Source organism: Macaca nemestrina, chromosome 11, assembly GCF_043159975.1.
Source record: "Macaca nemestrina isolate mMacNem1 chromosome 11, mMacNem.hap1, whole genome shotgun sequence".
Lineage (NCBI taxonomy): Eukaryota > Metazoa > Chordata > Mammalia > Primates > Cercopithecidae > Macaca > Macaca nemestrina.
The window spans coordinates 135,787,099-135,802,545 of record NC_092135.1 but is presented as its reverse complement, the minus strand read 5'-3'; the positions used below and the strand labels follow the sequence as shown (position 1 = coordinate 135,802,545).

The following is a 15,447-nucleotide window of genomic DNA, read 5'->3' as shown; positions in this document are numbered from 1 at the left end:
GCGGTGCATGCACAGTGGGAGTGGGCGCGGAGAAGCAGGGCGGGCAGCACACGCACCCGGTAACTTCCCGAAGGCCGGGCAGCGCTGTACAGACAGGAGGGCTGGAGGATGAAAGCAAATGGCAGGTTTTAAAAGCCTTGAAAAAACAGCAACAAATGACAGTGAAAGGCACGACAGTTTCAAATGACACGATAGTTTCAGCATTCACCACAGCCAACTGCTGGACAGTGGTTAGATGGAAACAAACCGATCAAGGCACTGTGTTTCCTGTAAATTTGATAGATGCAAATCCAAAATTTACAAGAAAGATAAATGAGATGATTTTTAACTTTGAAACAGTAAATTTCCCAGCATCTTTAAAAACAAGATCATTTCTAGTCATCTCAGGCATTCCTGGAAGAAAGAGTCAGGGGATGAGACAGAATGGTGACAAGGTCAACACACTGACAGCAACAAAACCCACAGCTCAAATCCAAGGTTAACGACACACTTGGCAGTATGCGGTACGCAGATGTCCAACATGTGAAGACAGGAGCAGGGAAAGTCTTTATTTCTATGCGAGGGGCCCAGTGACCGTCTTCAAGACACAAAGGGAGTCGCTGCAAGGCTGCCTCAGCCGGTGTGGGAGGCACCCCCAGAGGGGCCGCAGTCTATCCCTGTCAAAGGAGAATCCTGCCTAGCACACATGTCGGGGGAGGCAGTGCTGGTGAGGGGACAGGCTGGGACACAAAGGCAGCTCCAGTGTCAGAGACTGTGCCACGGGACAGAATCCAGACTCATTTCCAGGACACACTGAGCAAGTCAGGCAAGGTGCACAGCCAGGTGGTGATCCCTCAGCAGCTCCGGTCGACATGCAAGGGAGAGGAAAGTTCAGCCTCCAAATAGCATGTGTACTTTCATCCCTGACACCGACTTCCTTGGATTAGAATGAGACTCGATACCTATAGCTAACAGGCCGAGCACCTCAGCGCCGGACCTAAACCCCACCTTGTAAAAACAGGAAACAGAGGGGAGACCGAGCCAAAGAAATAACACTGTTCTGTCCACTTCTCAGAGACCAAGGAGGCAGATTATGCACAAAAACCTTCCAAATTGCTTCCTGGACACATTTACAAGAGAAAAAATATTAAAAAAAAAAAAAAAAAAAACAAATGAAAGCCCAAATGGGGAACAATTGCTGGAAAAGGAGGAGAGACCCAAGAGACCAATTTTTTGGACTCGAGTTTTTGAAAATACGCATTTAATAAAACCCTCCTTTTCCTTAAGTCTCCTTTTCTATATTAGGTTCTCAACTATTTGACAAGCATTTTTCTAAAAGATTGACAAAAGTCTTAGCAAACTAGTCAAGCCAATTAAAACAGTTGCTAAGCTTTGCTCTTGTGACTTTGTGTGGAGGAGGCTGAAGTATCCACTAAATGTAATCAGCAATTAAAGTGATGCACAGAAGGAAAGGGAAGGAGCGACAAAGTGATGTAAAAAGGAGACAGACCCAGTTTCCATTTGGGGCAGAGAGGGGTGTGGGAGCCAAGCCACCACCGGGAAGCCCAAGGTTGGAGCCGGAGAGTCCCTGTAATCAGAGCAAATGGGCAGCAGAGAGGGGAGAGAGGCTCACACCCCTCACGGCATTGCAAAGGTGCATCAGTCCAGCGACCTTACACAACCAAAACAGTGACGGGCATGCACTCACGGGGGAGGGAGAGAATGAGGGTCGGAAGGAAATAAAGACAGCTGGGCCAGGCAACTGACAAAACTAGGAGATTGGGCCAAATTAGGACTTCTGAGTTTATACACAGAAAAAAAGATTTAATTCATATTAAATACTGAAATAAATTTTAATTGATGTTAGGAAGAGTCATCAATACTACATTCTATGCTGATACCTTTCCATTACCATATTTAAATAAAATTGAATGTACCACCTACTGGGCAGGAATAGGTGTCTACAGAGCGCAATTCCCAGAAAAGTTCTGAGGGCTGGTGGGGCGGGTGAACCCAAGAGCCCTCAGGCAGCAAATGATGGGCACCCAGGGCTCAGGGCGAGTTCTGCTGTGGCCCTGTTCGAATGAGTCGGCTCTCATTCTGACGTTTAACCCTTTGGATGTGGGTTATTTCTCTTAAATGGATTGAAGTGAGTCAGATGCAGGCTGAACTTGGGTGAACTGTTCATATCCAAGGATGAGATATTTATTGCCATCTTTATTTTAGAGCAAGTAACTCAGCTTATCAAAAATGAGTTGGAAATAAAGTTTTATTAATGACTAAGTGCCTTGAAAAAGGCTTTGGGCATTTTCTTAATTCAAGGGGAGATTTTGCTGTTGCAGAGAGCACTTAGTCATTAAGTCTGATTTCAGTGGGGGAGCTGCTCCTGCGGTCACCAGGTCCACAGAATGGCCCCAACAGCACCCTGGGCTCAGTCACGTGGCGCCTCTCCTGGGTTCTCACCATTCTGCACAGCCTCTGCTCAAATGGCTACTCACCTTGAAGAGCTTCCCCTCTAGGCTCTACCTGGTTAGTTCCTATTCTTTTCATTTGATCGATCGATCGATCGATCTATCTATCTATCTATCTATCTATCTATCTATCTATCTATCTATCTATCATCTATCTATCTTATTTATTTGTTTCTTTGTTTGTTTGAGATGGAGTCTCGCTCTGTTGCCCAGGCAGGAATCTATCTATCTATCTTATTTATTTGTTTGTTTGTTTGTTTGAGATGGAGTCTCGCTCTGTTGCCCAGGCTGAAGTGCAGTAGTGCAATCTCGGCTCACTGCAACCTCTGCTTCCTGGGTTCAAGCGATTCTCCTGCCTCAGCCTCCTGAGTAATTGGGACTACAGGCACGTGCCACCATGCCCAGCTAATTTTTTGTATCTTTAGTAGAGATGGGGTTTCACTGTGTTAGCCAGGATGGTCTTGATCTCCTGACCTCATGGTCTGCCCGCCTGGGCCTCCCGAAGTGCTGGGATTACAGGCGTGAGCCACCACACTCGGCTCTTCCTATTTATCAAGGTTCAGTTCACATCCTTTGTTGTGACATTTCCTGGCAAAACCAGAGTTTCCCTCTCATTCTATTTACTCATCTGTTCACTACTGTACAGGTCTCCAGTACCAGTGGCTTCTGTTCTAGATGTCAGTGCCTGGAGAGCACCCACCTCCCCCGCTTATCTTTGTGATGATCCCAGGCCTGCTTGATTTTCCTACCTAAACTAGTCCCAATTTACTGAGTAAATCTGAACCTAAACAAACACCAACAAGCCTCAGCAATTTTAGGGCTCTTAAACAATGTAGAAATTATGTTTATCAAGACCGATGCATGTTTATAGAGAATGGGAAGGAACTGTTGTGTAAACATGTGGATTTGGATGAGACTCTGGATTTTCCTTCCAAGTCGAGTCCATGCCCAAGAAACCACCAAAAAGTTTGCATGTACTCTTCAAAGTAGTTCTGTTTTCAGAAACTCAAGAATTCAGGAGCATTCTTCTTATTTTTTTTCCTTTTGATTAATTCTAATTAGAAAACATACACAAAAACACGTCCTTTCATTGCAGCCAGCTGAATGCCACAGTTCACATTCGAGCTGGCGTGGTCAAACGCAGCACACTGGAGTGCATCTGAATGAAGGAGCTCATGTTAACTACTGCTTTTCACGTCAATAACGCAGCTACCCAAACAAAAATCCGTCAAACAGACACTGAAAGAGAAAAGTAGAGCTGAATCCACACACACAAGATTGCATGCTACAAAACCTGCGGTTTCTGAAGGGAGGATGTGAAAGATCTAAATGGAAACCAACCAACTTCTCCTCCCTGGATGATGACAAAGTAGAGAATCTGCTGTCACCGCTGTAGCTGGAATTCTGAGCACCAAAGAAGAAAACATGTTTCAGTGACAAGCACTTCCTTATGACTGCAAAGCGCCCCCACCCCATTCAAAAGGCGAACATGAAACCGCACAACCGAGCCAATACTAGGAGCCCAGGAATGCTAGTTTATCTAAAGACGCAAGGCACAAACAGTACAGCAGAGATTCTGAACAACTAGAGATTCTAAGCTGTATTTTCTATTTCAGTGTTTATGTCTTGGTGACGCCAGGGGTGTATCTAGTACTGCTTTTCGCAATCTCACATCTTCTAGCACGATTCGTGATTACTGAGTTTCACACTGTGTTGTCAGTAAACTCCTAGTCTGAATTATCCTTGTTACTTATCTCCTTAGGTAACTAAAATTCCATTTATTGCAAAATTTTCAATCTTTCTTCAGCCCAGCCCACCTGCGGGCTATAGCTCAGCCCTGCGGTGCCAGAAAGGTGGGTGGAGTATGACAGCCTGCTGCCACCTGTCCACTGGAGAGCCCTTATCCACACAGGGAAAATGTCCTGCAGGCCGTCTTTACATGTCTTGAATATACATTTTAAAAATGTCACATCCAGCCGGGTGCAGTGGCTCACGCCTGTAATCCCAGCACTTTGGGAGGCCGAGGTGGGTGATCACCCGAGGTCAGGAGTTCGAGACCAGCCTGGCCAGCAGGGTGAAACCCGGTCTCTACTAAAAAATACAAAAAAATTAGCTGGGCATGGTAGTGGGTGCCTGTAATCCAAGCTACTCGGGAGGATGAGGCAGGAGAATCACTTGAACCTGGGAGGCAGAGATTGCAGTGAGCTGAGATCACACCATTGCACTCCAGCCTGGGCGGCAGAGTAAGACTCTGTCTCAAAAAATAAATAAATATTAAAGTGCATGCAATGCCAAATAGGTAAATAGGAATGATAAAATAAAAACAACTTGATCAGCTGGTTTCAGAAAGCTAAAGACTGGTTTGGTCAGGGAGAGGGAAGAAGGTAACGGTGGGTCACTCATTTGAAGCCCAAAAGTATAATTTAAGTGTATACATGATATCTTAATATAACATAATTAAGATAAATGACAAGAAATACTATTTTACACAATTAGGAATATTACTAAAAGAAAAAAAAATGAAGCATAAGAACAGGAAATTTTTAGGCCATTTAACACGGAATGGACCTGTGGGATATTGTGAAGCTTGATGGAAATGTATCCAGTGCAACCTTTTAAAATCCCCAATGACCTCCTGTCCTTGATAATCCAAAGCCCTCCCCACCCCGTCCAGTCTCCCTAATGCCCCTGCCACTGGCACCACTCCCTCTCTCTCCCCCTAGAGCATCACCCTTTCCTTCCACCAGCTCTTCCTGCCTCCCACCCCTTAACTGGGAGCCTTCCAAGCATCTGCATTGTTTTCTTCTCCTTTTCCTCTCCAGAAAAACACAGGTTCTTGTACACATGCCTTTAAGGCAAACATTAAAATTACAAGTGAGAGATGTGGAGACTGCGAAAATGTTGGATTTAATATCTTTGAAAGCTGAATACACTTAATACACATATTATATACATACACCCAGGGGAATACAGTAATGAAAGAGCTAATCTTTAATTTCAGATCTTTTTAAACTTGAGGTTCTTATCAATATCTACCCCTTATACTAACAATCAGAATGGTGGAGGGCTAACATTCTCAGAATGTTTGCTAGTTGAAAAACATTATCTTTCATTCCATCATGTGCTAGGAAAAAAAAGACAGACCCATTTTAACATTTAAAAACAGCAAAGAAGCTAAATTTAAATTTAGCAATTAGTTTTTAGTTCTAGAAGCTTTGAAACAACCTATTTGAATTTTGAGCCATGCAAATTTACTATACTAACCCTGCCAGATCTTCTATTCAGGGACTGTGATCCATACAATTCTCCATCATAACCATTTGTCTGTTTCAATGAAGAAAAGAGAAAAACTGACATCAGTACACAAATGAATTCACAGGTACAAATCAGCAGGGACGAACCAACCAGGTATAAGGTGAGCTTACTTGGTGGAGTGGGTGAACGACCAGCCCAGGACTGTACAAGTCCTAGCAGCTCCCAAACTGCATCCCTGCCCCCGTCCACTCCCCCACAGCTCAGGAGAGAACAGCAGTCAAGCTAACCAAGTCAGTAGGCTTCCCGTCGCATGTCACTCTTAGTCTTAAAGCAGCACCAAGTCCCTCTGCGGGGTGGAACATTTGGGCTTGGCGTGGCTGTTTCCTTGTCAGGCTCTGTTTCTGGTTTTATGGTGGCGCTGTGGACATTCTGCTAGCAAGTCGCCACATGCCAGGCCGATGGGTAGTGATTCGGTCTGAGTCAATGAGTTTTCAGTTCCTGGTTCAGGGAGGGTCTTTGAAAATTATGGCACATTGTGATGCTATGAGCCATAATTCAGAAGATCCAGAAATCATTTCTTTTTTTTTTTTTGAGATGGACTCTCACTCTGTCGCCCAGGCTGGAGTGCAGTAGCACGATCTTGGCTTACTGCAATCTCTGCCTCCCTGGTTCAAGCGATTCTCCTGCCTCAGCCTCCTGAGTAGCTGGGATTACAGGCGTGCGTCACCATGCTCGGCTAATTTTTGTATTTTTAGTAGAGAAGTGGTTTCATCATGTTGGTCAGGCTGGTCTCAAACTCCTGACCTCATAATCTGCCCGCCTTGGCCTCCCAAAGTGCTGGGATTACAGGTGTGAGCCACCGCGCCCAGCCTCAGAAATCATTTCCAGGCAATCTATAGTGAAATGCAAAAGTTCACCGTGGGGTATAGCCTCTACACTAGTTTTTCGTTCATCCAGCCCTCCCACTTTATTTTTCAAAATGAAATCTGAACACATATTTAATACTTTCATAATGTGTCCTCCAGAATAAAGGAGAACGATCGTATTAAGTGGATGCTATCATCCCTCTCTTCTCAGTTCCCAGCCTAGGTTCCCTTAAGTCAAAGCAAGGGCTTTCTAAACGCCCCTTAATTCATCTATAAGGAAATTTCTGCCGATTCAAAATAAGAACTGTCCAACATCAGAGACAAAACCAGCTCTCGGGACAGAAAAAGGAGGAGCAGTCTACACAACTGGTAAAAATGGAAGGAGACGCCATCAGGTTCTGGGCATGAGGCCAAATTCCAGACAGAAGTTCTGTCATGTGACCTTAAGTAATTATTTAATCCACTCGAACATCCGCTTTCTCAGCCGTGAAAATGTGCATAATAATAAATACATTACAAAGCCATCGTGAGGATTAAACGAGATGAAAATGAGTATCTCAAGCACCTAGAACAGTGCTCTCATGAAGCATGTGCTGACTGGGCGGATACCTGAATATACATGGAAGGGGCCCGGGCACGTGGGAGGTGCTGAATGTGGTTCCTTATTCAGGGGATGGGTGCTGCATAGCACATGTTTTGCAGCCATGACATTAAAGTAGAAAAAAATATTGAATTTCCAAACAGATTATAAATCCAGATTCATGAAACTTTGACTATCAAACTATATATTTATCTTTGCTCTAACTCAAAACAAATCAAGAAATCAATTTGAAGTTTGGAAACAAAAGAAGTGTAGAAATCCTTCCACATTAAATTTGAGAACTCTATGAGTAACATTAAAACATTTCTGAAATAAATTAATAGTAAAAATCTTTGGAGGTTGGCAAGAGTTTTACTCAGACTAATTTCCTCTCATGTCTTCAGCAACAAGATTATTTGACATGAAAATGCATGTCAAGGACTTGCAAATTGTAGATCTCAATCCCTTGTTATCTCTTCAGAAACTAGATTCCAGAAGAAATTAATATAACAATGAAGGCTAACGTTAATCAATTTCAGATGACTTTGACTTTACTAATAAATGAGGAAGAGAAATGTATGACATAAGCAAGGCCTCTGGCTCTCCACTGCTGCTTATGAAACACACAGCGCTGCTTATGAAACACACAGCGCTGCTTATGAAACACACAGCGCTGCAGAGGAACCCTGTCCTTTGCACTGCAGTTCTCCAGCTCAGCCTGCAGCGATGGAGCAGAAGGTGGGCAAGCCGGAAGCATGACAGTATCCTCTCATTTGTCACCTTTCCACTTACAGGCTTCCACGAAAACCCGGGAAAAACTGTTACTCTGCAGGAAAGCCTGCAAAGCAGTTTCCATGACCACGTCTGTGGTAATGGAATTCTATCATAAGGAATCTATTCCTGGGCTGTATTCCTTGAATGTATTCCCAAATCTATAGGATCTTGTTAACTATATCTCCATAGGGAGAAGAACTTTGACCTTCTTGCTAACTTGCTCCTCTTGGATGGTGTTTTTTGCGCTGTATTTAGATGGGTGGGGCTATTTTTACGTGGCGTAAAAGGGCAAGGGGCACTGACAGTTAACTGACCAATATTAGAACAAAAAGTCCACAGGCAGCATATTAACTTCATCTTAAGTTGGGTCTCTGATGTTCAACAAGCTTTGCTCTATTGTACTGTGTGGCTTTAAGTGGTACATAAGCTTGTTCACTTTGCTGGTTCCATGCTCCAAGACTGGGTCTCAGAGGGGAGTCCGCAGACCACCTGCTTCCTGGTCACCTGGCATGCTTCTCACAAGCAAGGGCCCCTGCCTAGGGAATCAGGATACTTAGAGAAAGGGCTCAGGAACATGCATTCTAACAAGCTCTCCAGAAACACTGCCATAAGAGAGAACAAAATAAAGAGGACATACATAAGTTAGAATTTTCTAATACAGGATAAATAAGATACAAGGGTAAATGCCCTATGAAAACGGTAACTTGTGACTAGTCCGAATGCTAATGACTACCACGCAGTGTTATCAAAGCGTCTGTCACCTTCCCATTGGACCATGCAGAAGTCCCCTGCCAACTTTTTGGATTAATAATGTTAGATGTTTTTTCTCCACGAGTCAAAAGACAGAGCACATGTAAAGGGCATTAGAGATGGAAAACAAACAAGGAAGGCAACGTCAAAACTCTTGAGTTCGATCCCTGATGCATTCTATTGAATTTTTAAAAAGAACACCGAAAAAGAAATCCAAAATGTGTTCCTGACCATTGCTAACACATACATTTATCCCACTGGGGGTTAGCTCTTAAATAAAATTAACTTTGAATTTAACATAAAAAGAGTAATAATCTAGATTTACGTTGCTAATACATTGAATTCCTTAAAGAACAGGGGAGTTGCTGGAGGTACAGTGTCACGGAAATGCTCTCACCTGCCAGAGTGACTTGAAGCGCTCTGTAGGTAACAGATACTCCGTGAAGAGCACTTTCTGAATCTAATGACCTGTCTTTGTGCTTTCCCCTGTCCTGATCCCCAAGCTACTCACTCCAGCCTGCATCTGTTAAGAGCAGAATAGCCGCCCCACAGGAGGCTCACGGCACCAAATATGCTATGCAGATGTATGCTAAAATTTATTTATTATAATTGCAAACACAAAAATAAATTTTTTTTTTTTTTTTTTTGGAGAAGGAGTCTTGCCTAGAGTGCAGTGGCACAATCTTGGCTCACTGCAAGCTCCGCCTCCCGGGTTCATGCCATTCTCCTGACTCAGCCTCCTGAGTAGCTGGGAGTACAGGCACCCGCCACCATGCCTAGCTAATTTTTTTTGTATTTTTAGTAGAGACGGGGTTTCACCGTGTTAGCCAGGATGGTCTCGATCTCCTAACCTTGTGATCTGCCCACCTCGGCCTCCCAAAGTGCTGGGATTACAGGCGTGAGCCACCGTACCTGGCCAAAAATACATTTTTAAAACAGGAATTTACTAAATAATTTTGAAATGCACTGGAACAAATGAAGCACAAAATGCTTCTGGGTAAAGTCCTTCAGGTGAAATAGTACATAATACGCTATAATAACTTTAGTATCAAATCACTTTAATGCTGAGCTGTGCTTTCTGGGGAGAACTTTTTCTTCCTTGAAGTATAACACTGACAGACTTTTAGAAAGCATAAGGCACAGAAACTGTCAGATACATATAAGAAGGAGTAATTCTGAGTTTTTTTTGTTACTGGAAGTAGGAGCTTTCTCAGAGAATATTTCCTGGCAAAAAAGTCAGATTGTACATTTAATTTGAATGGATATAGATTGGAAAATAATGTATTTTTCATTAGGTAAAATGACTTTACATTTAATTTTTTAAAGGAAATTTAGAGGCTTTGGGAATTCTTGATCTGATTTGAGTTCCTTGAAGGCAGACACTATCTTTTTCATCGTGGTATACACAGCTGCTAACACAAGGCATGGCAAACAGCTGGTGCTCACAGGCCATCTGGTGAGGGAGTGTTCATGCACAGATGCCTGGGGTCCTCCCTCCGGCAGGATCAGGGCTGCACCCTGGAGGCCCCAGGAGGAAGACTGCTCGCTCAGCAGGGTAAGCCTGCCCTCCTGGCCTCACAGCCCCCTAGGCAAAAACTGGAGACAAAGATGTACTTGGTTTTTTAGAAAAGCACCCAGGAGATTCGTGGAAATAGCATAGGTTATTATATGTCACACCACACAGTTAAGGTCACACAGCAAAGTATATCCGACCATCTCACCCAGGCGTAGGGACCCCCATACTCCAAGTCAGGCTGCGACTGTCAGAAGAAAGATAGCAGAAAAAAAAAACAACAGAAAAGAGAGTTGCCAAAAGTAAATTTAAAAGCTAAGTAAAACATAAATACAAGAAATCTTTAAAATCTTAACAAAAATACATTTTTCCATAATCTCTAGGATCTAATATGTACTTACAAAAAGAATTATGTCAGAATGGTAGCTACCATAGAATCCAGTAGTATTAAATAAACTTCCATGGAAAAGGTTGCTATAATTCAGGAAGTCTGAAACAGTTTGATAAATCTTATTTCCTCTTCTACATAATCCATTTTAGTTACATAAGGGAAAAGGTTAACAGATGGATTGTCGTCAGTTTTTCAAAAAGGAAAATTAAAAATCTAGATTTTTCCAGAAAATCTAAAATCTAGAAATTCTAGAAAATTCGAAATCTAGATTTTCTGAGGAGGCATCCATACAAATGCCAGAATAGTATAAATCACTTCCCCACCTTTTTTAGGTTTTATCATCTTTTCTAGTTAAATGAAGAAGGCCTGTGTTTTCAGAGTCAATAAACAAAAGATACGATCTTAGAATCAACAATGTAAAAAGTTCATAATATTAAAATATATAAAAACAGTAGAAACTGACCCTGTATAGAAACAGAGCGAGATGAGAGTCCTCACTCTGGGGAGTGCCCTGCTCGGTGGTACAAAGGGGCAAGCATAGAGCCCAGGGCGCCCAGCACATGGAGGGCACGCAGGCCACCAGGCCTCTGAGCAGCAGGCACTGGCCTTGTTCCTAGGAACTGTGACCCCAAGCAGGCCTCTTCACTGCTCTGGGCTTGTTTGGTGCCTATAAATATTAGGAGGTTTGACTCTCATCTCCAGGATCCAAGTTCTTAAGTTCTGAGGAATCTATTTCTTTAGATCAAGTACACGATGGGAAAGTGTCATGTGACTGAAAACGAAAATCCCATCCACTTCCTCCCCATCTTATGTACTGTCCTAATGATGAATCTCCCATAGGGAATTTCAGCTCTTAAAACAAACGTACTTGATATCTTGGCAAGCGTGGTGTCCAGCAGAAAGAGGTAACTTATTTCTGGTTAAAAATCATTGAAAATGAAATGAATGCTGTTACATGACACCATCATACTCGTTCATATTGCAATTGTTTTCAACTCTTTGGGGTCAGGAGACCCTCTGAGAATCTTAAGAAAGTGAACATACTTTTCCCAGGAAAATGTAAGTGCATACCTCTTGCCTATAATTTCAGGAGGGTGTGGCTCTGAAAATGATGCATTTTGAGAGAGAGTCTGGGATTCTGTGTCTCTCTCCTCCTATTCTCTCTTGAACGCGTATAAACCAGGCTTTGCCCTCAACATTTCTGTTAAAAGTTCTCCTGCTAAAGTCACCGACATCCTCTATGCTGCTAAGTCTGAGTTTTCTCCTCTCTTGGTCACTCTCCCTCATCCTTGAAACAGCATTTTCTTCACTGGTTTCAAGGACTCAAGCTTCTCCTGGGCCTGCTCAACAGCTATGATGTCTGGGCCTTGTCTACAGACTTTGTTAATTGAGCTTTGCATTTATTATATTTTGGGTCCATAAATCTTCCCTCTTCCCGGGTGAGTGGTGTCAGAGGGTCCTGAGGTTAACAGTTACAACGGCATTCCTGAGGCTACATCTCAGGAGAAGGTTTTAAGCAGCAAGGAAGCCCTCAGGTGGGCCTCACATTTGAACCACAGCTTTTTGGCAAAATCATTACGGATCTGCTTCTGGCACTGCAAGGACAGTGACAAGGACAGAGTTGCTTCACAGCACAGCAACTCTGTTTCACCTCTGCATTTTATCATTACAAAAGGCCAAATTACACACACACTCAGCACATGTATAAGTCAAGGAATAATAGGATTTACTTGTCACAGTGAAGTAAAACAAGCCTTCAGCTCTATAGGGTCCCTAAGGATTAATAAAATGGAGTGGCTGCTTTGAGACTTATTTATTACTAGTGGTGAGATGTAATTTCAATCCCGTGGTGAAAGAAACTGACATGCTCAGATTAATCCACTGACTTAAAGCATTGGGCAAAACATAGTTTTTCTGTTTTACTTTCCCCAAAACTCACACTTTTTTCAAGTGTAATTATTAAGGTTTCTGGAATGTTTAAGGAAAAGTCCATATTTGTGTTGATTGACCATTAAGCCTATCAGAGGTGAAGAGATCTAATTAAAACTGATACAAGGAAAAGCGGCTGAAGGCAGATCTTACGGATCCAGTCCTGGTCCAGGTTTTCAGCAGGCAGTCTATAGCAGCTGTGTGAAAACACTGCTCAATAATAATTAACTTACAGCTACTTTAATAGAGGCTCCAATTTTACCAGAAGCATGTGTGTCAGTGGATACAGACTTACTGAAGGGCAGATGCACCTTTGCATTCCTGTGGAACACCAATGTGCTGAGACCACTGTGCTAATCAAGGCTTGGGAGCTTTGTGATGTGGATAAGTATTGAAAAAAAGACGACTTCATCTCGGGAGAAAGAAACAACCAACGTGCCTATGCATATTAATAATCTCTCTACAGCAACAAAGAAACATCCCCCACTGATTTGATTTTAAGTAAGCATCTCATCAGTTAAGTATTGACTATCAGACCACGGGGATAATGGAGAAGAAATCAGAATGCAGGGATGAGAAGGCAAAGGGCTTGGACCAGAAACTGTGCCATGCAAACTCCATCATTCTGGTTACTGACCCTCAGGCTTCCACGACTACCCACTGACATGCGCTCGTCTTCATCAGAAGCCTATTAAAAGAAAGGATGAGAACAACTGTGAAGTAATCATACAACATATGTGAAGAACCAGTGCCCAAGTCTTAGGGGGACGCTGGGAACTGACCCCACCCCCAGCAGTGGGGGTGGGGGTCAGCCGCCCCTGGACATCTCAGTGGACACCACAACTAGGTCCCCCACAACATGGCCTTTGTGGATCTCTGTCTGCTTATGGGCAATATGGATTTAAAGTAATTTCAGGGCCAGGCGTGGTGGCTCACGCCTGTAATCCCAGCACTTTGGGAGGCCAAGGCGGGCAGATCACTTGAGGTCAGGAGTTTGAGACCAGCCTGGCCAACATGGCGAAACCCTGTCTCTACTAAAAATACAAAAATTAGCTGGGTGTCATGGTACATGCCTGTAATCCCAGGTACTCAGGAGGCTGAGGCATGAGAATCACTTGAACCCACAAGGCAGAGGTTGCAGTGAGCCAAGATTGTGCCACTACACTCCAGCCTGGGCAGCAGAGCAAGACTCCGTCTCAAAAAAAAAAAGTAATTTCAGGGCCAGGCACAGTGGCTCATGCCTGTAATCCCAGCACTTTGGGAGGCTGAGGTGGGCAGATCACTTGAGCCCAAGAGTTTGAGACCAGATTGGGCAACATGGGAAAACTCCGCCTCTACCAAAAATACAAAAATTAGTTGGGTGTGGTGGCGTGTGCCTGTAATCCCGCTACTTGGGAGGCTGAGACATGAGAATCATTGAATCTTGGAGGTGGAGGTTGCAGTGAGCCAAAATTGCACCACTGTACTCTAGGCTGGGTGACAAAGCAAGACTCTGTTTCAAAAAAAAAAAAAAAAAAGTAATTTCATCCAAGTAGTATTATCTCACCGGTAATATAAATACACAGCATTGGTGTATATTACTATGCAAATTATTTATGGGTATTCAGTGGCACAAAAAGCACTACAGTTGTTATGAATATATTAATACTCAAAAATTTCTCAAACACACTCTCCTTACCAAATTTAGGTCAAAATGCTAAAAGCTGAGTTCATAGTCTTTAGGTAATAATATCAGTATTCCATCATCAATAGTGTTAGTTAATTTCTTTAAGAGATGATATCATCATTAAGATATTATATATATTATATATACTTCAGTCACTACAAGTATAAATTAGAATTCAATCAAATTGCCTAAGTAATTAATGAACACGATACTAACCGACGTGTTTCTTCTGGATCTACGAGAGTAGCGCTCACTGTCTTCCTACCAAAATAATGGAGGAAACAGTATGAAAAGGTTAGAGACAGACGGACACAGGAAAAGTGCTTTAAAAAAGCTTAGGTAGTCCCATTGCAACATAATACAGCAGTTCTGATCTAAATGTCAAATAAATATTTTCTCTGCCTTCGTTTAAAGGCTTCAATTAAACCAGTGGGTAAAAACTTTTTTTTCTGGGGTGGGAGGTTCTTAAGCACAAAAATAATTGGGATACTTCATTTTTGTTGTAAAAACAGTGTCTGGGGCAGAAGCTGGGCCTTAATTTTTTCTAACCTCTATCATCTGGTCCATTTAAATCAATCTACTTTTCCCCTTACTTTCAGAACCTTACTCTCTTCAGGAATCAGAAGACAAATCATTTCCACAAAATATTCGAAAAGGATGTCACTCTTTCTACTATATATCGTGGATTCTAAGACACACATGGTTTTTCACACTTAGACATCTCTGAAGCTGGGGTGTATCTTATAATCCAAGTTGTTCAGTTATAATTAGCATTTTTTTCTTTCTCAGTGGTATATAAAACAACGATACAACTTCAAAGAATGTCTTAAGATTTTTAAAATTTTTCTTTTCTTTTTTTCTCTTATATCACCATGCCTGTGGACAAAAATGTCTTAAGGTTTAACAAAAATACATTTATGTCATGTAAGCCTAAAATGATGGTTTGCCTAGGCTGAATGTAATCATATTTCCGACAGAGTAAGTGTGTGCTCTTTATATTTGAAGAGATAACCTCTTTTATACCCAGTATGTAAGATGTTAGGAAATAATTTTGGATTTTCCTCAGATAATTTTATGTATAAGAAACATTTAATAGGACATTTCTATCCTAACCAGGTTCTCAAATGCTACAAGCATGTGATGAAGTCCACGGGGCCAGGCAATAAAGCAAAAGGGACAGAAAGAGGTGGAAGGACTCAGGTAGATGAACTAACGAGAAGGGCCAGGCCATGCTCTCTTGGGACCAGTGGAAAGCACACAGATTATCCCCCTT

At 42.5% G+C, this 15,447-nt stretch overlaps 1 protein-coding gene across 35 annotated transcripts in view; it reads right to left on the bottom strand.

Annotated features, from left to right (window-relative positions):
* The window catches only part of LOC105473834 (LRR binding FLII interacting protein 1), a 170,549-nt gene that overhangs the window by 55,642 nt on the left and 99,460 nt on the right, over positions 1-15,447 (bottom strand). For 7 of the 35 annotated variants that reach the window (XM_011727947.3, XM_011727913.3, XM_071073663.1 and 4 more), the window contains exons 5-10: positions 14,391-14,435; positions 13,146-13,196; positions 10,397-10,435; positions 5,715-5,774; positions 3,792-3,854; positions 1,490-1,567 (exon numbers count right to left, since the gene is read on the bottom strand). The exons of 8 other annotated variants lie outside the window; for them this stretch is intronic. In XM_011727947.3, coding sequence (XP_011726249.1) covers positions 1,490-1,567; positions 3,792-3,854; positions 5,715-5,774; positions 10,397-10,435; positions 13,146-13,196; positions 14,391-14,435 — 336 coding nt within the window. Of the gene's footprint in view, positions 1-56; positions 102-1,489; positions 1,568-3,791; positions 3,855-5,714; positions 5,775-10,396; positions 10,436-13,145; positions 13,197-14,390; positions 14,436-15,447 lie in introns of all 35 variants that reach the window. 20 more of the 35 variants (XM_011727936.3, XM_011727927.2, XM_011727932.3 and 17 more) reach the window with 9 other exon arrangements.